The sequence below is a fragment of the Neoarius graeffei genome, chromosome 28, assembly GCF_027579695.1.
Source record: "Neoarius graeffei isolate fNeoGra1 chromosome 28, fNeoGra1.pri, whole genome shotgun sequence".
Taxonomy (NCBI): Eukaryota; Metazoa; Chordata; class Actinopteri; order Siluriformes; family Ariidae; genus Neoarius; species Neoarius graeffei.
In genome coordinates this window covers 38,749,891-38,777,301 of record NC_083596.1, presented here as the reverse complement: position 1 = coordinate 38,777,301, position 27,411 = coordinate 38,749,891, and the positions used below count along the sequence as shown (strand labels likewise).

The following is a 27,411-nucleotide window of genomic DNA, read 5'->3' as shown; positions in this document are numbered from 1 at the left end:
CTGGGAATCATGTCTGTAAAAGCCTACTGTAATAAGTTCTACATTAAAGGTTCCTCAAGAGGGACAATGGATATCCATCACACACTCGAGCTGTTTTCTGTGCAGGTTCTCCTGGAAAAATGCTGGTATACGGAGTCCTTCGTTCATTTTCTATACCGCTTATTCATTGTGGATCAATCCCAGTTGACATTGGGCGAGAGACAGGGAACACCCTGGACAGGTCGCCACACAGAGAGGAGACAACCGTTCACATTCACAGCCAGGGGCGCCGCCAGAAATTTTGAGCCCCATGAAAGATTAGAATTTTGGGCCCCCCAACTTTGCCCACCCTCGTCACAATTGCACTATTGTCATTATTTGACTTTTGATAGCCCATGGACCTTGAGTTTGTGACTTTGTTATTACATTTTATGTATTAACCTACCAGGGACTAGATGAAAACTGGTCAGTGACTAATTCTGGTGCATTTACAGTCACAAATGAAAATTCAAGATTTTGCAAATTTCAAAGTGACACGGAGTGACATTTCAATTTGATCAATTACGGACATATTTCTTCATATGTTGTAACCTCTATCCCTTTTTTCTGTGTGCTGCGCTTTCTCCAGCTCCTCAATTTGAAACCAATGGTTTAGAACGTGTGAACATTCCACACACGTAACCATGTCAAACACTTGACTGGTGTCCGTTATTAGCAACACTTTAATCTAGCAAACTGTATATGGCGCTCGCTCATTAAAAACTTCAATCCTAAATGGGTTGTATTGCTGCTTACCTCCTTCTCCAAACGGGGGTTCAGTGGTTTGGTAGGGCGGAGGTCCCCCTGAGGCTGAATCTGTGCATATTTAGGGCACCCCATTAGTTATGAAACTGGTTATTAGCACTAGTTATTAGCACCAGCATAACGTAATATTTCATCTTGTTTATCACACAAGTCAGTTCAGTTATTAAAATGGAAAAAATGTCACTGTACAAACCTCTTGATAGGCTAATCCAACCACGTTCATACTGTTCATTTACCATTCGCTAATATTTTGAACACACGTGTGAGCGATAGCTTCCTTTCTTTGGGAAAAACTGAGTGACCAGTTGCCTGCCTCTCCGGTCCCTCTCAGCTTTCAGCTGCCTTTCTTTATGTTTTTGACAGCCACTCTTCATATTTAGCGATCATAGACTGTACGCACTCCACTGCTGGCTGCTGCACCGCGACGCAGCAGCAAGTAGCGTTGCACTGATCAGCACACAGATTTAACGCATCGCGCTTCTACCAGAACTGGACCGTACCATTTCGCAAAAGGGGGAGGGTTAAATGACAATATGTTGAAGAACTCAAGAAATAGACAACCTTGTTCAATTAGCTCATTTTACCAGATGGAATATTGCATTGTTGTTATTTCAAAAGTCTTATTAAAATCATATTATCAGCCCCTTAAAGGGCCCCAGGGCAGTGCTGGGCCCCTAGAATTGTTCTAACCTTTCCCCCCCGGCGGCGCCCATGTTCACAGCTACGGGCAATTTAGAGCAGCAGTTGACCTCATCCACATGTCTTTGGTCTGTGGGATGAAACCCACACAGGCATGGGGAGAATATGCAAACTCCACACAGAAAGGCCCGCAGTCGACTGGCAGGTTTGAGCCCAGAATTTGATTGTCGTGACATGACAGTGCGAACCACTGCACCAACATGCTGCCCCGTTACATAGACTGGCTTAATCGACTACTTGTCCTGAGATGAGATGGTTCTGAATTCACTGCCCCCCTGACCAGGATAAAGCAGTTACTGAAGATGGACTATTATTGCACCATACTTCTTTGCATACTATTTTATATGTGTGTATGTACAACCCCGATTCCAAAAAAGTTGGGACAAAGTACAAATTGTAAATAAAAACGGAATGCAATGATGTGAAAGTTTCAAAATTCCATATTTTATTCAGAATAGAACATAGATGGCATATCAAATGTTTAAACTGAGAAAATGCATCATTTAAAGAGAAAAATTAGGTGATTTTAAATTTCATGACAACAACACATCTCAAAAAAGTTGGGACAAGGCCATGTTTACCACTGTGAGACATCCCCTTTTCTCTTTACAACAGTCTGTAAACGTCTGGGGACTGAGGAGACAAGTTGCTCAAGTTTAGGGAGAGGAATGTTAACCCATTCTTGTCTAATGTAGGATTCTAGTTGCTCAACTGTCTTAGGTCTTTTTTGTAATATCTTCCATTTTATGATGCGCCAAATGTTTTCTATGGGTGAAAGATCTGGACTGCAGGCTGGCCAGTTCAGTACCCGGACCCTTCTTCTACGCAGCCATGATGCTGTAATTGATGCAGTATGTGGTTTGGCATTGTCTCATCTCATCTCATCATCTCTAGCCGCTTTATCCTTCTACAGGGTCGCAGGCAAGCTGGAGCCTATCCCAGCTGACTACGGGCGAAAGGCGGGGTACACCCTGGACAAGTCGCCAGGTCATCACAGGGCTGACACATAGACACAGACAACCATTCACACTCACATTCACACCTACGGTCAATTTAGAGTCACCAGTTAACCTAACCTGCATGTCTTTGGACTGTGGGGGAAACCAGAGCACCCAGAGGAAACCCACGCGGACACAGGGAGAACATGCAAACTCCGCACAGAAAGGCCCTCGCCAGCCCCGGGGCTCGAACCCAGGACCTTCTTGCTGTGAGGTGACAGCACTAACCACTACACCACCGTGCCGTGTTTGGCATTGTCATGTTGGAAAATGCAAGGTCTTCCCTGAAAGAGACGTTGTCTGGATGGGAGCATGTGTTGCTCTAGAACCTGGATATACCTTTCAGCATTGATGGTCTCTTTCCAGATGTGTAAGCTGCCCATGCCACACGCACTAATGCAACCCCATACCATCAGAGATGCAGGCTTCTGAACTGAGCGCTGATAACAACTTGGGTCGTCCTTCTCCTCTTTAGTCTGAATGACACGGCGTCCCTGATTTCCATAAAGAACTACAGAATACAGAAGCATGCCTGTATGTGATGCAGTGCCGTCTAAGGGCCCGAAGATCACGGGCACCCAGTATGGTTTTCCGGCCTTGACCCTTACGCACAGAGATTCTTCCAGATTCTCTAAATCTTTTGATGATATTATGCACTGTAGATGATATGTTCAAACTCTTTGCAATTTTACACTGTCGAACTCCTTTCTGATATTGCTCCACTATTTGTCGGCACGGAATTAGGGGGATTGGTGATCCTCTTCCCATCTTTACTTCCGAGAGCCGCTGCCACTCCAAGATGCTCTTTTTATACCCAGTCATGTTAATGACCTATTGCCAATTGACCTAATGAGTTGCAATTTGGTCCTCCAGCTGTTCCTTTTTTGTACCTTTAACTTTTCCAGCCTCTTATTGCCCCTGTCCCAACTTTTCTGAGATGTGTTGCTGTCATGAAATTTCAAATGAGCCAATATTTGGCATGAAATTTCAAAATGTCTCACTTTCGACATTTGATATGTTGTCTATGTTCTATTGTGAATACAATATCAGTTTTTGAGATTTGTAAATTATTGCATTCCGTTTTTATTTACAATTTGTACTTTGTCCCAACTTTTTTGGAATCGGGGTTGTATTTGTGTACTGTATACTATTTAGAAGGTAATTATGTGCCAGATATTCATACCACTTGGTGTGCTCTCCAAACATAACAATTTGTTACAAACAGTGCAAACCTTAAAACAAAGGTAAAGGGTTCTGCATTTTGGCTTTGTTGGAGAACCCTTAATGTGTTCTCTCTCATCCCACACGATGAAAAAAAGGTTCTTCAGGGATTCCTTTGAATGGTTACCGTTTGTGCTGTGAATCCTCAAGGAGAAGGAACTACTGTTAGGTTCTACCAAGATCCATAAACTGAAGCCTGTTGCTGCAATCATAATCATGAGAATTTTCTCATAATAATGAAATCCTATCTCATAACAATTTATGAGTTACTCTTTCATAATTATGACATGCTATAATGAAATTCTCTCATAATAATGACTTCCAAGTCACGATTTCATAAGTATGACTTAGTATTTCATAAGTATGACTTGCTATCTCATAATAATCACTTACGAGTTACGATTTCATGATGATGACTTAGTATCTCATAAGTATGGCATGCTCTCATAATGAAATTAAATGGCTTACAAGTTACTGTGTCATAATTATGACGTGCTATCTCATGATAATGAAATCCGATCTCATAATAATGACATGCTACAGTGCTGAGCGTAAATGAGTACACCCCCTTTGAAAAGTAACATTTAAAACAATATCTCAATGAACACAAACAATTTCCAAATTGTTGAAAAGACAAAGTTTAATATAACATCTGTTTAACTTATAACGTGGTTAATAATATAATTTAGATTACACATTTTTCAGTTTTACTCAAATTAGAGTGGTGCAAAAATGAGTACACCCCACAACAAAAACTACTACATCTAGCACTTTGTATGGCCTCCATGATTTTTAATGACGGCACCAAGTCTTCTAGGCGTGGAATGAGCAAGTTGGTGACATTTTGCAACATCAATCTTTTTCCATTCTTCAACAATGACCTCTTTTAGTGACTGGATGCTGGATGGAGAGCGATGCTCAACTTGTCTCTTCAGAATTCCCCAAAGAAAATAATTTCTTTATACCACAAAGGTGAAGGCTACAAGATGATCAGCAAAGCTTTACTTATCAGTCAGAATACTGTAGCAAAAGTGGTACAAAAATTTAAGAAAGATGGAACTGCAACCATCTCACAAAGACGTCCAGGTCGTCCACGGAAGTTAACGCCGCGACAGGAGCGTCTTCTGATGAGAAGAGTTGAAGAAAATCGGCATGCAAGTTCACTTCAGTTATCTAAAGAAGTAGAAAGCCAAACTGGGGTGACTATTTCCCGTGACACAATACGGCGTACATTGCAGAGGAATGGCATGCATGGATGCCGTCCACGAAAGAAGTCTCTCCTAAAGCCCAGGCACAAAAAAGCCCACCTAGAGTTTGCCAGGGCCCATGCTGACAAAGATGAAGACTACTGGGACTCTATACTCTGGAGTGATGAGACCGAGATAAATGTTTTTGGAACTGATGGCTTCAAAACTGTATGGCGTCGCAAAGGTGAGGAATACAAAGGAAAATGCCTGGTGCCTACAGTGAAACATGGTGGTGGCAGTGTCCTTATGTGGGGCTGCATGAGTGCTGCTGGTGTCGGGGAGCTGCATTTCATTGATGGCATCATGAGTTCACAGATGTATTGCTCTATACTGAAAGCGAAGATGCTACCATCACTCCGTGCCCTTGGTCGTTGCACCGTTTTCCAACATGACTAAACGCACATCTAAGGCCACTGTTGGATTTCTGAAGAAGAACAGGGTGAAAGTGATTCAATGGCCAAGTACGTCTCCTGATCTGAACCCAATCGAACACCTACGGGGAATTCTGAAGAGACAAGTTGAGCATCGCTCTCCATCCAGCATCCAGTCACTAAAAGAGGTCGTTGTTGAAGAATGGAAAAAGATTGATGTTGCAAAATGTCGCCAACTTGTTCATTCCATGCCTAGAAGACTTGGTGCCGTCATTAAAAATCATGGAGGCCATACAAAGTACTAGATGTAGTAGTTTTTGTTGTGGGGTGTACTCATTTTTGCACCACCCTAATTTGAGTAAAACTGAAAAATGTGTAATCTAAGTTATATTATTAACCTTACTTTCACGTTAGAAGTTAAACAGATGTTATATTAAACTTTGTCTTGTCAACATTTTGGAAATAGTTTGTGTTCATTGAGATATTGTATAAAATGTTACTTTTCAAAGGGGGTGTACTCATTTACGCTCAGCACTGTATATCATAACAAATTACAAGTTACTGTTTCATAATTATGACTTAGTATCTCATAAGTATGGCGTGCTCTCATATGAAATTCAATGGCTTACAAGTTACTATGTTATAATTATGATGTGCTCTCTCATAGTAACGACTTATGGGTTTCTATCTCATAACAAAATACAAGTTACTATTTCATAATTATGACTTAGTATCCAGGTGGCACAGTGGTGTAGTGGTTAGCACTGTTGCCTCACAGCAAGAAGGTCCGGGTTCGAGCCCAGCGGCCGGCGAGGACTTTTCTGTGTGGAGTTTGCATGTTCTCCCTGTGTCTGGGTGGGTTTCCTCTGGTTTCCCCTACAGTCCAAAGACAATTGATGGCTTGGAATTGACCGTGGGTGTGAATGGTTGTTTGTCTCTGGCCGAATCCCATTTCACCCCTTGGACCAACCCCTTGGCCCTTCCCCTCCATTTTGCGCGTTCACGTGAAGGGGTAGGGGTATCCCAATCCCAGTTAACGCAGAGGGGTAGTGGGAGGGGTAGGGCTTCTGTACCCCTCCAAACGGAGATTTTCCTGGAGCTGACTCCGAACGAAGGGGTTTGAGTGATTTCCCACAATGCCATGCGGATTTCAGCGAGATTTCATGCGGATTTCAGAAAGATGGCGGTTCCCGCGGCGAAAGATTGTCATAAATGTATTTTCTCCATTATTTACGTGTTTTAAGTTGTTATCCAGAGGAAACACGCCGCTTGATTCGCTTTCGAGCTGAGAATGAGCAGCGATTTCTGAAATCCAAGCTGCTGCTAAAAAGCTTTGGGAGTGAGTATTGTTTTCGGTTGCTTGACTGCGTACGTTTTGTTCTGTTATTCTCGCTTTTATTGTTTACATGAGTGTTCTGACACCTCATTCTGTCGGATGTGGTGCACGAAGCGCCAAAGATATCCCATTCAGTGGTGTTAGTTAACAAATCACACCCTGCCAGCAGAGATTTCTGGCTCTGACTGTAGCGGCTGGTCGCAGCCAATGACGCATTTGGTCGCGTTTTGCTAATGTAAACGCTGACGGAGGTACGCGATGATGTATGCGATCGTTGAAGGGCTATCCCAATACGTAAGGGGTGAATTTCAAGCCCTATCCCTTGTAGCTCAGTTTCAAGGGGAAGGGCCAAGGGGAAGGGGGAGGGGGAGGGGTAGAAATTGGGATTGGGCCTCTGTGTCGGCCCCATGGGCATCGCCACCATTGAATATGAAGGGGACATGTCCCCTTCATAATTCTTTGTTTGGACCCCCCCATATTTAACATAAAATATTAGTTCACCCAGCGCCGTTTCTATTGCTTCGTGAAAGAATCCATTCCAGGGCGGCATGGTGGTGTAGTGGTTAGCGCTGTCGCCTCACAGCAAGAAGGTCCTGGGTTCGAGCCCCATGGCCGGCGAGGGCCTTTCTGTGCGGAGTTTGCATGTTCTCACCGTGTCCGCGTGGGTTTCCTCCGGGTGCTCCGGTTTCCCCCACAGTCCAAAGACATGCAGGTTAGGTTAACTGGTGACTCTAAATTGACTGTAGGTGTGAATGCGAGTGTGAATGGTTGTCTGTGTCTATGTGTCAGCCCTGTGATGACCTGGCGACTTGTCCAGGGTGTACCCCGCCTTTTGCCCGTAGTCAGCTGGGATAGGCTCCAGCTTGCCTGCGACCCTGTAGAACAGGATAAAGCGGCTACAGATAATGAGATGAGAATCCATTCCACTTGATCGATAAGAGAATACACATACCACTGAAAATCCATTCTGGGTGTGGAGGAGGTGACGTCAGCCCCATTGCCACCTCACAATGTCTCACTTTTGCTAAAACCTTATTCTTTTGTTATCTGCCCTCAAAATTAACCCTAGGCCACGTTAAATTAATGTTCAATAATGAAATAAGCTTAGCCTAATGGGGTATTCTTGGTTGATGATGAATTGTTTGCAGTATTTGCTCCCTCCCCAGACACAATGGACATAAGGAAATTATTTTCAAAGAAGCGGAAAGTCAGTCAAAATTCCCCCACAGGACAGGGGTTTTTTGTCCCAATGGAAATGTTAGTGCAGTTAGCTGGCTAGTCAATGTTAGGAGATGTATCAGCTAGCTTAACGTTAGCTATCATTTAATTCAAACCCAGCAGGCCGACCTTATTGTAATGCCAAGAATGAGGTCAAGTCTGCTCTGATGATATTTATGATATTTATCCCTGTTGTGATTTGAAGAACTTGTTTTGTCTGGTCTTTGCCAGTTTTCTGGAAAGTAAGATGGGAAATCAGTGTATGGGGAAGGAATAGTAGAAAGGAAAGCAATGGAGAGAGATGGATGTTATTCCAGGTGGATTGTGAAGGAAAGGGGGATAAAAGTTATGAAGGGGTAGAAATTGTGGTGGCACCAATGTAAGAAGGAGTTATAGCTATAAATCTATTTGTTATACTAATCTGTAAATGTTACTGTAGTACCACCATTGCATGTAGGTTGACAAAATTGCACTTGTTCATTGTGTGAAGTTCTCTTTTATGTGTGGTTGCTTGACCCAGTGTGATTTTGTGTTATGAAGACTGCATGATGCCGTGTCATTTTTGTTCTGAGTATCGCTAAATCGGAAAAAAGTAAAATGCACCCACTAAAGTCACTGTTTGTTGGTGGTTAACAAAATTGCACCTGTTCATTGTGTGAAGTTATTTTTTATGTGTCACCGTTGCTTGACACACTGTGATTTTGTGTTATGAAGTTTGCATGATGCCATGCCATGCCTGTTCATTGTGTGAAATTATGAATATTCTTATTTTTAAACATACAGTTGAGTGTCACTATTGCTTGGCCCAGCGGCATGTTGTGTTACATCTCATCTCATTATCTCTAGCCGCTTTATCCTGTTCTACAGGGTCGCAGGCAAGCTGGAGCCTATCCCAGCTGACTACAGGCGAAAGGCGGGGTACACCCTGGACAAGTCGTTAGGTCATCACAGGGCTGACACATAGACACAGACAACCATTCACACTCACATTCACACCTACGGTCAATTTAGAGTCACCAGTTAACCTAACCTGCATGTCTTTGGACTGTGGGGGAAACCGGAGCACCCGGAGGAAACCCACACGGACACGGGGAGAACATGCAAACTCCGCACAGAAAGGCCCTCACCGGCCACGGGGCTCGAACCCGGACCTTCTTGCTGTGAGGCAACAGCGCTAACCACTACACCACCATGCCGCCTGTGTTACATCTAAAACTAAATAAAAAAGGAAACATAAAATAAAAAGTAAAATGCACCTATAAAGTCATTGTTAGTAATAAATTGTGTCACATTCATCTCATGATCTTAGGCAGAGCAGTGGGTTTAAAAACAGGCTGATTAATATATGGAGGAGATGAATGAGGACTTATTGTTGAGTCTCTAAAATAGTCATTGAATTAAGTGACTTTTGTAGGTAAAATTAGGTGTTTAACAACCTGTTAAAAATACACCTGAATGCAGGAAATGGCATCTAATTAATTAAAAATTTTCTGCGGGAGGACCCCCCCCACCACCACATTAAAAATGCTTCTGTTGGCCCTGAGATGATCTGGCAACTTGTCCAGGGGGCTCTCGCCCATAGTTAGCCAGGATAGGCTCCAGCTCAGAGCATCATTGATGGATGGATGGATGGATGGACTTCTCATCTCATCTCATTATCTCTAGCCGCTTTATCCTGTTCAGGGTCGCAGGCAAGCTGGAGCCTATCCCAGCTGACTACGGGCGAAAGGCGGGGTACACCCTGGACAAGTCGCCAGGTCATCACAGGGCTGACACATAGACACAGACAACCATTCACACCTACGGTCAATTTATGGCCCTTTTCCACTACCCTTTTTCAGCTCACTTCAGCCTGACATGGCTCGCGTTTCGACTACCTCAGAGCGGCGCGACTCAGCTCGCTTCAGCCCTACTCAGCACCCAAAACTCGCACGGTTTTGGAGTAGGGCTGAAGCGAGCCAAACCGAGCCGAGTGGGGCTAGGGGCGTGAGCAGACACTCCCCTGTGCACTGATTGGTGAGGAGGAGTGTCCTCACATGCCCACACACGCCCCGCGAGCACGCTGGGATCTGTAAACCTGGAAGAAGAAGAATTACGAGAATTTCTGAAGCCTTATGCGCCTCGCCTCATCTATACGCTCTTGCCAGTATCTGTTGGCGTTGTCGGTGACAACAAGCCACAGCACCAAGACCAGCAACACTAACGACTCCATGTTTATTGTTTACTATCCGGGTCGTGAGACTACCGCTTACAAGCTCACTGATGTCACTGTTTGCGCTGCCTGACATCACGTGACGTCCACCCACTTTCGCTAACTCCACCCAATGTGTCCACCCACTTCCAGCCAGCACGGTTCAGCGCGGTTGTAGTCGAAATGCAACTCCAACAGCCCCGCTCAGCTCGACTCAGCCCAACTCAGCACGGCACGGCTCAGCCCCACTCAGCCGCGTTGGTAGTGGAAAAGCGGGATTAGAGTCACCAGTTAACCTAACCTGCATGTCTTTGGACTGTGGGGGAAACCGGAGCACCCGGAGGAAACCCAGAGCGAGAACATGCAAACTCCGCACAGAAAGGCCCTCGCCGGCAACGTGGCTCAAACCCGGACCCACTACACCACCTGGATGGACTTGATACCTCATGACATATCAAGTCATCTCATCTCATTATCTCTAGCCGCTTTATCCTTCTACAGGGTCGCAGGCAAGCTGAAGCCTATCCCAGCTGACTACAGGCGAAAGGCGGGGTACACCCTGGACAAGTCGCCAGGTCATCACAGGGCTGACACATAGACACAGACAACCATTCACACTCACATTCACACCTACGGTCAATTTAGAGTCACCAGTTAACCTAACCTGCATGTCTTTGGACTGTGGGGGAAACCGGAGCACCCGGAGGAAACCCACGCGGACACGGGGAGAACATGCAAACTCCGCACAGAAAGGCCCTCGCCGGCAATGGGGCTCGAACCTGGACCTTCTTGCTGTGAGGCGACAGCGCTAAGGGCCCTGTCACACTATAGCGTTTTGTTCGACGTTTGGTTGAGTTTTTAAAAATTTGAGAAACGCCGGGGAACGTCGACGTTCTTCAAATTAAGTTTCTAGGTCAACGATGTTGTAACGTTCTTGTAACGCTTGGGTAACGCTCAGCCAACGTTCCCTCAGTGTCAGGCGACGTTTGTGGTCCAAAATAGCAGCAAAACCTAGCGTTCTCATAGCGTCCACAGCGCTTTGATAGCGTTATCATAGCATTTGGGTAGCGTCTGCCTTGCGTCCAGGTAATGTTCTGGACGTTACACAGACGCTGGAAAAATTCAGAACGCTGACAGACGTTAGAAAGATGTTGAAAGAGCGTTACATGAGCGTTAAGAACGCTCGGCGAACGCTGACGAACGCTGAAAAACGTTGGCGACACGCTGGACAGACGTTCGATGGACGTTACACAGGCGTTAGGCAAGCGTTACCCAAGCGCTAGGCACGCGCTGGACACTCGACCCTGATGGGCCGGCGTCCGCCTAGCGTCCAGGGAACGTCCTGACTTTCGAGTAACGTTCGAGTAACGTTCCTCTAACGTGTAAGTAGCGTTTTGATAGAACGTCCTGAATTTTTGTGCACACCCAAAACTATTTTTCACCCTCAGCGTTCGCCGACGTCCCTCGACGTTCCCCAACGTTTGCCGACGCTCGTCTAACTTTCTTGTAACTTTTTTCTAACGTTCTCGACGTTCCTCTGCGTTTCGCAACACGTTACTCGAACGCTGGTGAGAACGTCGTAGTGTGACAGGGCCCTAACCACTACACCACCGTGCCGCCCAGATCAAGTCATAATTTTGAGAAAATGTTCAGTCTAATTAGATACAAAGTCCTAAATCTGAGATTTATCACGACTTAATTGTTTTTTTTTCTTTTCAACTGAATTAACCCTTTTTTTAAGCTCCGTCCACACACCTTGTATGTAGTGCTTTGAGTGACTGAGCTGATCTCTGCATAGCGTGACGCCAACAGGTCCATGAATCCGCTCCACGCCTGATTTCACACCGAACCGCAGATCCCTCCGCAGCAGATCCCTCCGCGTTATGTAAAGTAGCGCAGCGCTCCGGGCTCGCGCACGCACGCACCCAGTAACTGTTCTGTCCCGAGGGGCTCATATGATTGGATCCCAGCAGCGTGACGTCAGCGCTTCCCAAAGTTGCGGAAGTTGAAAGGTGTTTTTTTTTTTTTCTTCTTCTCAAACAGATCCGTCGTGCACGGCAGGAAGCGCACGTGCTGAGGGTAAAGAAGAAGAAAAAAAAAATATGAGCAACAGAATACAGTAATCTCAACGCTGTTTCTGTGGACTTTTAAAGAAGAAAAAGGGAAAGAATGTGGGAACAGGAGGAGTTTGAAAAGCACTGGAGGAATGAGTTTCCGGACGGCGAGGTGCCCAGGATGAACCTGTGCTCCGTGGAGGACATCGAGAGCGAGCTGGAGCGCTGCAAAGCGCGCCTGAAGAACCTGCAGCAGGAGCTCGCTATGGAGAAGTTCAAGGTGATTTATTTGCAGACCACCATCGCGCAGAAGAGGAAAAGTTACGACACGGAGAGGTGGGGGAGCAAGGAGCAGGACGGCCCGAAACCTGAGAAGACGGACCGGGAAAGCGTGCGAGCTCCTCCGGGGATCAGGCTGCACGCTGTCGGGAGCGAGAGCGGGGAAGAGCCGAGCGGCGGGCCGCTGCTCAGAGGAAGCAAGACCGGGAAACCCATCCTGCTTCCTCCGCCGAGAAAGGTGGTGAAAGGGAACGCTTCAGGTTCCTCACACGCCCAGGATGAATGCGACCGAAGCAGACGCGACTCGGAGCGCGACAGCGACAGAGATTACGACGACGCCGAGCTCAATGACAACTTCGTGCGGAAGAACCTGATCGAGCCCCGGGCGCGGGACAGCCGCAACGCGTCGCTCAGACCCTTCAGGTTTAGCAGGGATTTTGATTCCGGGGATGACGGGAGATTATCGCCTTCGGTCCCGCTGCGAGGGAGTTTGGGGTCGGGCCGCAGCACCCCGGAGCGCCGCAGTGACGGCTACCTGAGCTCCGAGCATGAGGACTCGTCCTCCGTGGGTAAGGGCTCCAAATACACACTTAAAGCTGCAAACACGGGTTTATTCAGCCCGTCACTTCTACAAAGAAATCGGTACCGTTCCAAAAGTTCTATTAAGTCAATTAAATCCGGTCCGGAACTTTTGTTTGTGTTTTGGAAGTCGGTCCTTTTATCCAGCCGCCTGAGGTAAAAGGGGCGGGATTATTCAAATATTCCAGACATTTTAAAAGGTGCATCATGGGTAAATTCAGGAGCAAGGTCAGTGCAGTCTTCTCCTGTTTGATATTAAACTTTTGGTCAAATATATAAAATCTGTTGCGTTCTTATGGAATCAATTTTGTGCCAAAATGTTCATACAATACTTTTGAAATATCAAACAAAAACGACAAATCAAAATACAAAAAAACAAAAGTCAATTATTTTAGACTGGCAAACAAATTATTCGTGTAATCGTGCAAAATATCAGTCTATTACTCTTCAGAAACCTTTTATTTTTGTTCCGCGTCTTTCTCAGTTTTCATCTCATCTCATCATCTCTAGCCGCTTTATCCTTCTACAGGGTCGCAGGCAAGCTGGAGCCTATCCCAGCTGACTACGGGCGAAAGGCGGGGTACACCCTGGACAAGTCGCCAGGTCATCACAGGGCTGACACATAGACACAGACAACCATTCACACTCACATTCACACCTACGGTCAATTTAGGCTACATCCACACGACAACGGCAACGAGATTTAAAAAAATAATAATAATAAAAAACAGCACAAAGAACAGCACAACTCGGCTCGTTTCAGCCCTGCTTAGCCCCTAAAACTCGCACGGTTTTGGAGTAGGGCTGAAGCGAGCCAAAGCGAGCCGAATGAGGTTGGGGGCGTGAGCAGACACTCCCCTGTGCACTGATTGGTGAGGAGGAGTGTCCTCACATGCCCACACGCCCCGCGAGCGCGCTGGGATCTGTAAACACCGTAAACCCGGAAGAAGAATAATTACGAATTACGAGAATTTCTGAAGCCTTATGCGCCTCGCCTCATCTATACGCTCTTGCCAGTATCTGTTGGCGTTGTCGGTGACAACAAGCCACAGCACCAAGACCAGCAACACTAACGACTCCATGTCCTCCATGTTTATTGTTTACTATTCGGGTCGTGAGACTACCGCTTAAAAGCTCACTGATGTCACTGTTTGCGCCGCCTAACGACATCACCTGACATCCACCGACTTTCGCTAACTCCACCCAATGTGTCCACCCACTTCCAGCCAGCACGGTTCAGCGCGGTTGTAGTCGAAATGCAACTCCAACAGCCCCGCTCAGCTCGACTCAGCCCAACTCAGCACGGCACGGCTCAGCCGCGTTTGTAGTGGAAAAGCGTCATTTGCTTGCAGTTTTGGCACAAACTTCACGTGTGGGTGGGCTGTCCAGGAACGCATTCCCATTGGCTAACTTGTGTTTGACTGACAGCTACGCTCAGCCATTCCCTACTCGGATTCTGGCGGACTGTTTGACGAGTGACCGATCCATTGACGGTAAACAAGGATCGAGTGGACTTCAGTGGCGACTATGATATTGAATTAATTCAACAAAGTGTAAGTACGGGACAACCGTGTTGTATGTGTTGCAGTAGTGCACATTATGCAGGCGTGTTTAACGTTAGTAAGACAGCTATTATATTGGGTAGTGGAGCGAAGTCTGACATTTGACTTGCCACAAAACACCTGCATAATGTGCACTACTGCAACACATACAACACGTTTGTCCCGCACTTACACTTTGTTGAATTACGAACACGAGGAAATACTCGTAATTCGCAACTAAAAAGATCCGCAGCTACACTGGCAGCTTGACCATGCTTTCTAGTGCGATCGTGTTGCGCTTGCACAGAAGGGGGGTTTTGCGCCCAAACCACAGGAAGTCCATACAAGGTTATAGAAACCCTAATGAGGCGGAGTTGACAATCTAGTTTAAAAAAAAAATTGTTAGAAAAATTACAACGGGCGCTTTTCTAATATTCTTATGTGGCTAACTAATGTATGGTCCGACAAAGTGGGGGGTCACGGGCACCCTAGGATGCCCCCCTAGCTACACCCCTGTTTCATACATCTTTTCCACGGTCATGAACGTTTACCACGTTTATTTTCAGGCAGAAATCCTGTACGTACCTGGACAGTTTCAAACGTTTTAAAGCGGAACTGGAGTCACTTTTCAACTTGCTTTATTTCTTAATTAATGTGTTCTTCAATTACGGTTTCAGTTTTATAAACCTTATCGTGACTCGTATTGGCATATTATATTACACTTAACAGCCTTTTTGGTTTTTAGCCATGTTGAACGTAGTTTGTAAGGTCCACGGCAGGCATCGCTTATCCGTGTGATCTTCATGAGACTTGCGCAAGACTTCAAACGTGAAGTGTCGGCGCCGCCATTTTGAAAACATAGCCGCCAGATGGCCAAATCATTCCGATTTAGATTAATTTTGAGATTTGCCAGCTTCATCAGTGATGGAGTGTCAGTCCTGCACGCTGTGGCGCGTGGACAAGGTGCACCTGAGCTCATTTACCTTTTGGTTCCATGGTGTAATGGTTAGCACGCTGGACTCGGAGTCCAGCAATCTGAGTTCTAATCTCAGTGGAACCTTTGAATCCTTCGTTTGCAGCTTCTAAACTAGCACGCACAGACTGTCTCAAAGGAAGGCTCCTTTTGGCGGCACGGTGGTGTAGTGGTTAGCACTGTCGCCTCACAGCAGGAAGGTCCTGGGTTCGAGCCCAGCAGCCGGCGAGGGTCTTTCTGTGTGGAGTTTGCATGTTCTCCCCGTGTCTGCGTGGGTTTCCTCCACAGTCCAAAGGCATGCAGTTAGGTTAACGTGGGGCGGCCTTGGGCCAAAGTGCCCTTGAGCAAGGTACCGAACCCCTGACTGCTCCCCCAGCGCTGTAGTGTAGCTGCCCACTGCTCTGGGTGTGTGCGCACGTGTTCATTGCTTCAGATGGGTTAAATGCAGAGGATGAATCTCACGGTGCTTGAAGTGTGCATGTGACCAGATAAAGGTTTCTTCTTCTTTAAGGAACTGTGTTTGCCTATTTGATGCATTTGCATCGCGAAGTATTGCAATATCCATTATCGAGCCTTTCTACCTGTTGTTTTTGTGATAAATCCATATTCTAGTGAGCACATTTCCCTCGTAATCCTCACTAAGGTTTCGGACGGCACTACAAAATGGCGTCCACACTATGTAGTGCCCTGTATAGTGAATAGGGAGCGATTTCGTGGACAGGGAAAACTTCCGGCGTGATTACATCAGCATTCAAAAGAGGGCGCGCGTGTCTTTTTGACAACGTCGGCAGATTGATGGATTTTTTTCAGCTGCATGTTTTACTCCGTCCTACGATGTCTCGCACAGGTCTCAACGAATCTCGTTTACGGCCGTTGCTTTGACATATGGACTGATGTATTACATGGTGTATTTCAAACACTCGTAACTTGCTATAGCGGTGACGAAATAGCTGTCAGAAATTCATTCCTGCATTTTATAAAATGAGAGAAATAGAATTTTGATGAGAAATTTGCTTTCAGTTCTCCTTTAATCACGTGGTCTGCTAACAAAACTTAGAGATGTGATGAGGCAAATTACGAAAAGCAGCTGCGTTCGTCTCTGACGTTATAGCATCGTATTTATCCGTAAGCTTGGTGCCAGAGTGTGATTTCGAAATGATCTTGCAGTGATTACATATTTTCCCCTTAGGGCAGCGATGCAGTTGCTGTCTGGGACGCGTTGTGTTACGTTTTACGCATGTGGTGATGCACGTCCCAGACCACCTCCCAACCTGGTTTGAATGATCGGATCACAATGCGCCTTTGAGTCACGATCACGCATGTACTTGGCTCTACATGTTAATGCCAGGTCTGAACAGAGCCATTGAGAGCTAATCTCGGAGGGGGAAAAAAAGGACTAACCTTTTAAAGATGCATTAAATTAGGATTATGAAAAAAAAGGTCTGTAATAGTTTACAGAAGATGATTTTAATTTAAAAGAGCTCCTTGAATCCACCCTCATGTACGCAAAGCTCCGCCCTCAAAACGTACGATGGGTCAGAGCACGAGAGTTTCCCATTTGCAAGGACTGTCACAAGATCGCTTTCAGGTTCACTCGGGCATTCAACCAGGCTACGCAACTTACAAACATGCAACTTCTCCTCATAGTCATGTATGAGGATTTGAAGCGGTGTTCAGGGCGTGTCTATAAAATGACAGATTTATATGCAAACAAACATTCCAGACCAGATAGCAGTGTTTTAAAAAAAAAAAAAAGCCCCTCCGCTATCTAATACGCTTGTTCTAACACAATGACGTGTTATTAATTTATTTTTTACATAATTGTCCATGTTATTTGTACTAGTAATACAGTGGTGCTTGAAAGTTTGTGAACCCTTTAGAATTTTCTATATTTCTGCATAAATATGACCTGAAACATCATCAGATTTTCACACAAGTCCTAAAAGTAGATAAAGAGAACCCAGTTAAACAAATGAGACAAAAATATTATACTTGGTCATTTATTTATTTATTGAGGAACACGGTCCAATATTACATATCTGTGAGTGGCAAAAGTATGTGAACCTTTGCTTTCAGTATCCGGTGTGACCCCCTTCAAAAAAAGTTCAGAGTGGTTTTATTGATTTATGTATTTTTTTTTTTTTTTTCCCCTGAGTGTGTTAAAGGACCAATGACTGCGATACCCACCATGTTGCGCATTCTCGAAATATTTTATCAACTGGTGTTCACCAAGCTTCCAGACAATATTCATTCTCCTGGAAAGCTGTTTTCCCTTTTTTTCGCGGTAAACAAAAAAAGTATTGAACAAAATATTTGGTATTTTAGGTTCTTCAAACTCGACTAAGTAAAGCGAAACGCCATTACTTTAAGCCCATGTTTACATTAGACCGTATCAGCGGATCATCAGATTAACGTTTTTAAAGCGATTAGCGTGCACACAGCAACACCAATACACGATTCGCGTGCACACAGCAACGCCAATACACGGATACGCTCGGCTCCGCAGGCATCCTGCGCTCCAAATCACTCCGCCCTGAACAGCAAGTGCCCTCTGGAGGGTGCGCACTCCGGCCCTGCGCAGCTCACAGAGCGCGCGAGTGAAGCGCACGAACAGTGATTCGGGACTGAGCCGCTGTGCACATCACTTACCACTTGCAAGTGGAAGGATGGCAAGCCTAAAGACAATCATAACTACACAATGGGCAGTATTTGCATCAGTATTTGCAGTATTTTCATACTTTTATACTCTTTAATGAAAGGTGATACAAGGCGGAAGTCCGTGCCGTTTTTCAGCAGTCGCGTCACATGACCAACGCCAGCGAATCAGGAAGGTGAATGTCACAGTGACGTTGTCCAATGACGACGCCAGCTAGAGCTCAACACAGCGTATCCGCGTATCTCAATGTTTACACAGCACCTGAGCTGACACGATCTGGATTGAATACGTGGACGCTGGCGGATTCCCGTTTCCCGGCGTTTCCAGGCGGTTTAATGTAAACGGACAGTGCATCCGCGAAGAAAACGAGACAGATACGGTCTAATGTAAACTTGGCCTAAGACCGCTAAAGAAAACCCATTGAATTCAAAGGTGTGTCCAGATTGGTGAATCTGGTAGTCACTGCAGAATGCTTGGTTTGCCGAAGGACGAGCGTAATTTAACACCAAAGTCCGATTACAGGTGGTGGGAATAAATCCTGACAAAGATACCCATGTTAATACAGCTGGAGCATCGTCAGTTGCTTGTAGCCAGAATGTAGTGTGCAGTTTTTATTGGATTTGGGTCGTTTTTACAGCACAGGGTTGGCCTGGACTTAAGACGGAGCATTACACAAGTAGCAGCCGTATAACGGTGGAATTATAACTCCATTGTGAGGTGAGAGTACAAAACTAGATCCATCTCAATATGAAACTCGAGCACTTCAAGTTCAGCATGTCTCGTCTTAAGCCTCGGCCACCATTTGACATTTTATTCATGCTCGTGGTTTAGTTTGCGGTAGGTGATCTACCATCAGAGCTGGGCGATTGGTTCCGGTTCTCTTCCTGGCCTGTCTCTGCCCTGCACGTTTTGTTTACTTCCCTTCTCTAACTCTAATCAGCTAATTCACAAACTCAACGTGGGTGTATTTGCTGGGAAAATCCAAAAATCTGAGCCACTAAAGGAAGTAGTACCGTTTGGTGTATTGTTTTGGGCACAGTAACAATGACTCATTGGAAATGCAGCTGCTGCTGTTTTACTGTAGCTGGATACGGTTTTGGACGCAACGTAGCAATTAGGGCCGTCTTAAACGATTAATCTAGCGATTATTTGACTAATCTAACGACTAATATTTTGATTAACCTAATAATTTTATTGCAATTATTTTCCGGTTAGTTACTTAATATATATATTTAATACTCAAAAAGCAAGACCTTTTGGTGGTGACTTATTTTTGAGGGCAGCTTTCACTTTCTCTGATGGCCGAATACTACTTCTCTATTAAATCCATGAAGTGATGCCTGGAGGGAAGTGGTTTTATCACGTCACGGAAGCCTTCGCTTTCCATAGTGGAGACGGGTCTCATGTTCTTTACAATCCTCTGTAAAATGCTGTCAGTAAGGTCTGCAGCCATCTGGGGATCGCAGGGATTTGAGGTCCTTTTACGAAAAAAAAAATCCCCCACACTGCTTTGTCTGCTCCTAAAAACGATTAACATAACGCACATGAATAATGACATTAGCAAATTTGAAAGCTGATATTAGTATAATTTCTAAACTATTGTTGTGTTGATATGCCATGCACCTATTCGGAGATATTGGTCCTCAAATTCAATAGGATTTCTATCTCTAGGATTAAGTTAAATCAGTGCAATACATGTAGGTTATTTGCCAGCTGGGAGGTCTGTATAGTGAAATACCATGACCTCGGACTTGAATACTGACCTCGGTCACGGTATTTCACGATACGGACCGTCCTTAAGCTGGTAAATAATATATTTTTTTCTTTACCAAATTCTAACAGAAAACGAAAGCGCCCGAAAGGGAAAACCGAGCCGACGCGAGCCGCCATTTTGAATCCTCATTCACGGCTGTAATGCAAATTGCTTCCTCCTCGGTATACAAGTGCACTTCTATGGCAGGAAAAAAACCCTACATTTTGCCGCCTATGTAGTCCCCTATTTATACAAATAGGAGTCATTCAGGATTCAGCCATGTTTTTGCTCGGCGTTAGCAAGTTACAGGTTTTAGCTTTCTCCTGAAATGTTTTCTTTTATCTCTTCTTCCTCAGGGTAGTAAAACTCGCTTTCGCTATGAACGCTGTCGTTATCGCTATCCATGCTATTCTCCTGAGAAATGCTGGCAAAAATTTAAGTATTTTTTGATAATTTTATAAATAAATCTTTTATAAAAAAGATAAATGTTGACAAAAAATGCTTGTTGTTGTGAACGAGCGAGTCGCCAGAGGTCCGTAACTGTGGTCCATATCGTAGGATACGGACCCGCTTGCCAGCCAATCGGAGCGCAGGATTTGGACCGCGAAAAAAATAATTCTTACTTAATAAATTGCTTCAGTAGGCCTATAGCTGCTAAAAGATGGAATGATTTCAAAACTAGAGAAACATTTTTATCATCACTGGCAAAGGTAGCTCATAGTTAGGCTTACATCAGTGAGCAAGGAAGCTACAGTCTGTGAAAATAGTTGTCAACGATAATTTGGCTCACTCACGGAATAAGTAAACAGAAAGAAAACATAAAATAGCGTTATTAACGTCAGCTACAGTAGCGGTGCAGAATTTAGTATGATATAAAAAATTACACAAACCAATGGATTGACTATGGTAACATTTCCAGGCTTGGGTGGAGAAGAGGCGAAGAAACTAAATCGAACTTACGGAGTCGAGATGGCAGCAAAACTCACTGCACCAGCGTGTTTCCTCTTCATGTGCTCGTGCATGACTGTCATGCTAGAGTGATATGCCAGATGCACTTTGCAGAGTCTGCAGACGACCCCACTGTTGGTGTTGAGATTAAAGTATTCCCAAACTTTGGATGACCGTGTGCGAGCCTTTTTTGCCACGTGTTGCTCTACGCGCTCCGTTGTACTTCTGGTAGACGCAGCCATGTTGCTCAAGTAGATTACACAGACGCAAATTATTCACGTAATCAGTTACGTCAGCGCGTCGTCCCAGTCCTTGCTCTGCGTTTGTATCCGGTTAAACCACAGAAGATTGTGATAAACGGTCCTATTTGAAAGTTCCGGTTTTGTTCTATGAACATTTACCCTGTGTGGTTTTACACAATGTGTCGACACTAAAATTCCACGTCGGATAATTTTTATAATCGATTACGTCGGAGGCGGCACGGTGGTGTAGTGGTTAGTGCTGTCGTCTCACAGCAAGAAGGTCCTGGGTTCGAGCCCCGGGGCCGGCGAGGGCCTTTCTGTGCGGAGTTTGCATGTTCTCCCCGTGTCCGCGTGGGTTTCCTCCGGGTGCTCCGGTTTCCCCCACAGTCCAAAGACATGCAGGTTAGGTTAACTGGTGACTCTAAATTGACCGTAGGTGTGAATGTGAGTGTGAATGGTTGTCTGTGTCTATGTGTCAGCCCTGTGATGACCTGGCGACTTGTCCAGGGTGTACCCCGCCTTGCGCCCGTAGTCAGCTGGGATAGGCTCCAGCTTGCCTGCGACCCTGTAGAAGGATAAAGCGGCTAGAGATAATGAGATGAGATGAGATTACGTCGGATAATCGTCCCAGGCCTAGTGGCAATATAGTACCCGTGGATGCGCCATGATTTTGAGAAGCAATCACCTCCAGCTGATTTATTCAAATGAGAGATAACATGTCAGCAGCTCTGATTTTGTGGTTAGCAGCCAACATGACACCATTTTCTCTGGTTTTCTGTGTGCTCTACAGTGGTGCTTGAAAGTTTGTGAACCCTTTAGAATTGTCTATATTTCTGCATAAATATGACCTAAAGCATCATCAGATTTTCACACAAGTCCTAAAAGTAGATAAAGAGAACCCAGTTAAACAAATGAGACAAAAATATTATACTTGGTCATTTATTGAGGAACACGGTCCAATATTACATGTCTGTGGGTGGCAAAAGTATGTGACCCTTTGCTTTCAGTATCTGGTGTGACCCCCTTGTGCAGCAATAACTGCAACTAAACGTTTGCGGTAACTGTTGATCAGTCCTGCACACCGACTTGGAGGAATTTTAGCCCGTTCCTCCATACAGAACAGCTTCAACTCTGGGATGTTGCTGGGTTTCCTCACATGAACTGCTCGCTTCAGGTCCTTCTATAACATTTCGATTGGATTAAGGTCAGGACTTTGACTTGGCCGTTCCAAAACATTAACTTTATTCTTCTTTAACCATTCTTTGGTAGAACGACTTGTGTGCTTAGGGCCATTGTCTTGCTGCATGACCCACCTTCTCTTGAGATTCAGTTCATGGACAGATGTCCTGACATTTTCCTTTAGAATTCGCTGGTATAATTCAGAATTCATTGTTCCATCAATGATGGCAAGCCGTCCTGGCCCAGATGCAGCAAAACGGGCCCAAACCATGATACTACCACCACCATGTTTCACAGATGAGATAAGGTTCTTATGCTGGAATGCAGTGTTTTTTCCTTTCTCCAAGCGTAACGCTTCTCATTTAAAGCAAAAAGTTCTATTTTGGTCACGTCCGTCCACAAAACATTTTTCCAATAGCCTTCTGGCTTGTCCACGTGATCTTTAGCAAACTGCAGATGAGCAGCAATGTTCTTTTTGGAGAGCAGTGGCTTTCTCCTTGCAACCCTGTCATGCACACCATTGTTGTTCAGTGTTCTCCTGATGGCGGACTCATGAACATTAACATTAGCCAATGTGAGAGAGGCCTTCAGTTGCTTAGAAGTTACCCTGGGGTCCTTTGTGACCTCACCGACTATTACATGCCTTGCTCTTGGAGTGATCTTTGTTGGTCGACCACTCCTGGGGAGGGTAACAATGGTCTTGAATTTCCTCCATTTGTACACAATCTGTCTGACTGTGGATTGGTGGAGCCCAAACTCTTTAGAGATGGTTTTATAACCTTTTCCAGCCTGATGAGCATCAACAATGCTTTTTCTGAGGTCCTCAGAAATCTCCTTTGTTCGTGCCATGATCCACTTCCACAAACATGTGTTGTGAAGATCAGAATTTGATAGATCCCTGTTCTTTAAATGAAACAGGGTGCCCACTCACACCTGATTGTCATCCCATTGACTGAAAACACCTGACTCTAATTTCACCTTCAAATTAACTGCTAATCCTAGAGGTTCACATATTTTTGCCACTCACAGATATGTGATATTGGATCATTTTCCCCAATAAATAAATAAATGGCCAAGTATAATATTTTTGTCTCATTTGTTTAACTGGGTTCTCTTTATCTACTTTTCGGACTTGTGTGAAAATCTGATGATGTTTTAGGTCATATTTATGCAGAAATATAGAAAATTCTAAAGGGTTCACAAACTTTCAAGCACCACTGTACATGGAGACGCTGAACTTCATGCCAAGGAGGTGCATAGAAGTGACTGACCGATGACTTCGTCAGTCTAACTAAGACTTCCCATTGGCGTAACGCTAATTACTTTTTTGTGTAAGGTTTTTATGGTCTGTGATTGCGGAGTCATTGTCGCACCTAGTGCTTTGTAAAACCTGAGCAGCCATAATAACAATTAGCAATTTACTGAAGGTGATCTGAGCATTTGATATCATGTGAACCTGATGCTGCTGATTCTTGACAGAATAAATGACACTTTTTTATTTTGTGTAATGCTCTTTATAAATGCAGTACTTGTAGACTTCAAGAGGCTCCATGTTGCCAGAAAGGACAACAAGCAGCCATTGTCAAGTTCTCTTATCAAGATTCTTCAGGTCAGCAGCATGTCCTCTGGAAAGTTACCAAGACTCGGCTAACTGCTAAAATGAAATGGCTGTTGAGTCCACACATTCCTTCAGGATTTACTTCGGAGCCCTTCCCCCAAACGCACGACTCCTGTGGGATTTAAAAACCAACATGAAACATGATAATTTTGTGCCTGAGGTAAAAAACAACAGAGCGGTGCCTTTATGAGGTAGCTAGCTTTCTGAATCTCCCTAGCTTGCATGTTGATACTTGGAAATATGGTTTTATAACAAATTACACTAGAAATAATCGTAATAGAGTAATATATCAATGACTAGACATTTTCAGAAATTTGTAGGTAAGCATTTTATGGGGAAAAAGTGAAAGTTTTCATTCCACAGATGAGGTTTTAATGCTAATAATGCTAATTACAAACGTGTCCGCCCAGGAATTTGGATTTATCTGAAGCCGTTTGCGTACCCATGTCCGTTCTCACAGAAATTGCATCTGTAAGAGCCAAAACAGTGACACTTTCAGTATTTGTAGTAGAATTTATTTGGAAAATATAATGATGTTGTGTCTAGTTGTTAATTCGGAAAGTCTTGTCCAACCGCACCCGTAAACACCACGGAAAGAGGAAGGAGAGATTTTCTGGCCCTGGAACCAATTACCACTTTAATACGAGCCATTTGTGAAGGGTTTATTCAGCCTAGGACTGGAACAGAAGTAAACTAGAAGGACACTCCGCCAAGACCAGGGCTTTGAACCGGTTCAAGGAACGAAAACGAAAACCGGGAACTTTTTCTATTTCACATGGAACAGAAACGAAACCAGAAACTTTATTATTTTTTGTGTTCCGGAACAGAAACGCTTATTAAAAATAATGGTAACCGGTTAATACTGGTTTTTATTTCGTTCCCCAAAGTTTTCGTAGCCTACAAATAAAAAAGTCATTCATCTCCTGCGCATGTTTCTATGACCCGCTGGGGTTCACTTCCTGTGTGACGTTCGCTGACTGAATGGAGAGAGCGGGAGGGTGGACTACTATCACGTCTCCACATCTTAAATAAGAGGTAAATATTGCAGTCTATCGTTATTCAAAAACGTCAATTTCAAACACGATATCAATATATTTGTCCACGTTAATGAGAGGCTCGCGAACGTTAAATGACGTTAACCTCTGTTAGCCTATCAATGCATAGGGTCTGACTAGGCTTTGGTAACACACTAAACGAATTATCTTTCATTTTTGGCACTTTTTCTGTTTGTGTAGATGGGAAGACATACTGAGAATCCAAATTGCCAACGTTTGAAATAATAATTGTTTTGAATTATTTCTTGTCTTATTTAATGAAGGTTGTAATAGAATTAGCCTACATTTGGCTTAAGCTGGATGAGACCGAGACATAATTTTATAGCCATTTGTTAAACAGCTGACAGGGAACGTAATTAACCGTTCCGGGAACGAAATTTTTTTGTTCTAACCGGTTCGGGAACGTCTATTTAATGGTGGAACCCAAAACCGGAAACGTTAAAATTCCGTTTCTGTTCGGAACGAACCAATGGGGAAAAAAATTCTGGTTCAAAGCCCTGGCCAAGACACATGTTATCATCGTCAAAATCAAATCCCTCGAACCTAGGATAATGCTAAAGCCGTACACCAAATTTCATCCAAATCTGTTCACTACTTTTTGAGTTGTATTAGAAGTGGGCCCAAAAAAAAAAAATCCTGGATCTATGTACATATCCGGATTTGTCTCAATAACCTAATCAATTGTTCCTTGACCCACGGCTCACCTTCCCTCAGAATTTCATCAAAATCCGTTCACGACTTTTTGAGTCGCGCTGGGAAAAGACCAGAAAACAGAGGCGAAAACAACCTAAAAATCATGGTATCATAAATGTATCACTGAGTACCACAGTACAGGATGACGCTGATAAACGGAAAACACCGCTGCAGTCATTTCCTTAGGAAAACTATCGTGTTCTTATTTAAAAGAGTCTTTAATACGTGGCCTTCTCGTATTAGGTTTCTGCAATGTAGGCTATCTGGTTTTTATATATATATATATATATATATATATATATATATATATATATATATATATATAATTTATTTTTTCCTTTAAAGGAATGATTCTGATCATTTTTATTTTATTTTTTCAATTTCAAAAAAGCTCCCAGTAAACTCTGAGCTGACTCTCTGCAAAGTTCAGTTGCTGAGTGAAGTGAAACATCACCGACAAGAACGTGGCTTGCTGCGAGATGGTTTGTGTGCTTGGGTTATGTTCGAAATCCGGTGTCCAACACGTACACACATTGGCATTACAAAGCACATCAGTGGGTGGGTAAAGACGATAAAGCAGATACTGCACCACTTCAGAGTTTCTCAGACTGTCGCGCGAGATCCTGTTTTCTGTGAAGAGATGTTTTAGTGTTCTCGGAAGGAGTCTTCAGTGCCGGTCATTTATAAAAGTCAGCAGTAAAGTTTTTTTTTTTTTTTGAAGTTTTCAGAGATGGAAAGTCTCGAGGCCAGAGGATTTTGTGGTTTCTTGGTAGAATGTCCAGCTGCATTTATTTATTTTTATTTACTTGGGGGGGAAGAACCGCTGTTTGCCTATGTATAATTCCACAGGACCGAACTTTGATGTGTGGGCCGTCTACAACATTAAATGGATAAAACGTACATGTGATCCTTTAGTTAATAAAGAGTCGTAAGCATCAGCAAATTGTTGTTGATGTATGTGTGTTATTTGTTATAATATTAATGGAATAGTCATATCAGCTTTCTTCATATATACCACCGCGAGTTGGCCTAGTGGTTAGCGTGTCCGCCTCTCGATCACGAGTCTGGCAGTCAAACTCTTGTGGTTACCAGAGGACTAATGCACTTTATGCACTTTAACACTAAGAGCGTCTTAACTAGGAGAGAGAGTGTTCATTGTGCTGCTCGCTCTACCATTTAACGATGATCTTTGGGAAACCCACCGCTAGGTCGTTTGTTTATCATCTTTGTTGGTTTGAAAATTGTAGGACGATGGTATTGTTTGATGATCTAATTTGCTAAAAAGCACCGTGAGAGCTTGGTAAGGGCTTGGTTTTGTTCCTGGAACATTTAGATATTTAATCCTGGGCTTACTTTCACGGAATGGTAGTTTTGATTTTAGGACAAGTGAATGCATGGCTTATTAATTAGCTAGCTAGCTAGTTCAGTCTGTTACACCATCTCCACACGCCATGGCACACCGACAGAGAGCGAAGAGAGTGTTTTTGCTCCTCTTGCGTGTATTTTCAGTGTCGGAATCCTGCTCATGTATGTCTACGATCCTGTTAAATTTGATGTGTGAAAAGGTCAAACATTTCAAACGCTCACGGACCCACTGACTGCTCTCAGTTTGATAACACGATGGGAAGGTCCTTTACGGGTTATAAACTGATGAACATAGGGCTGGGCGATATGAGAAATTATATCACGATATATTTTTTCAAAATTTTCGATAACGGGGGCGTCGTGGCTCAGGTGGTTAAGGCGCCATACCATGAATGCGGGCGACCCGGGTTCG

The 27,411-nt window shown here is 44.2% G+C and overlaps 1 protein-coding gene across 2 annotated transcripts in view; it reads left to right on the top strand.

Moving 5' to 3' along the window:
- Nucleotides 1-12,084: 12,084 nt before the first annotated feature.
- Nucleotides 12,085-27,411, top strand: part of abr (ABR activator of RhoGEF and GTPase) — a 300,438-nt gene continuing 285,111 nt past the window's right edge. For both annotated transcript variants that reach the window (XM_060912269.1, XM_060912268.1), the window contains exon 1: nt 12,085-12,966. In XM_060912269.1, the coding sequence (XP_060768252.1) occupies nt 12,234-12,966 (733 nt within the window). In that variant the 5' untranslated portion in view covers nt 12,085-12,233. The remainder of the gene's footprint in view (nt 12,967-27,411) is intronic.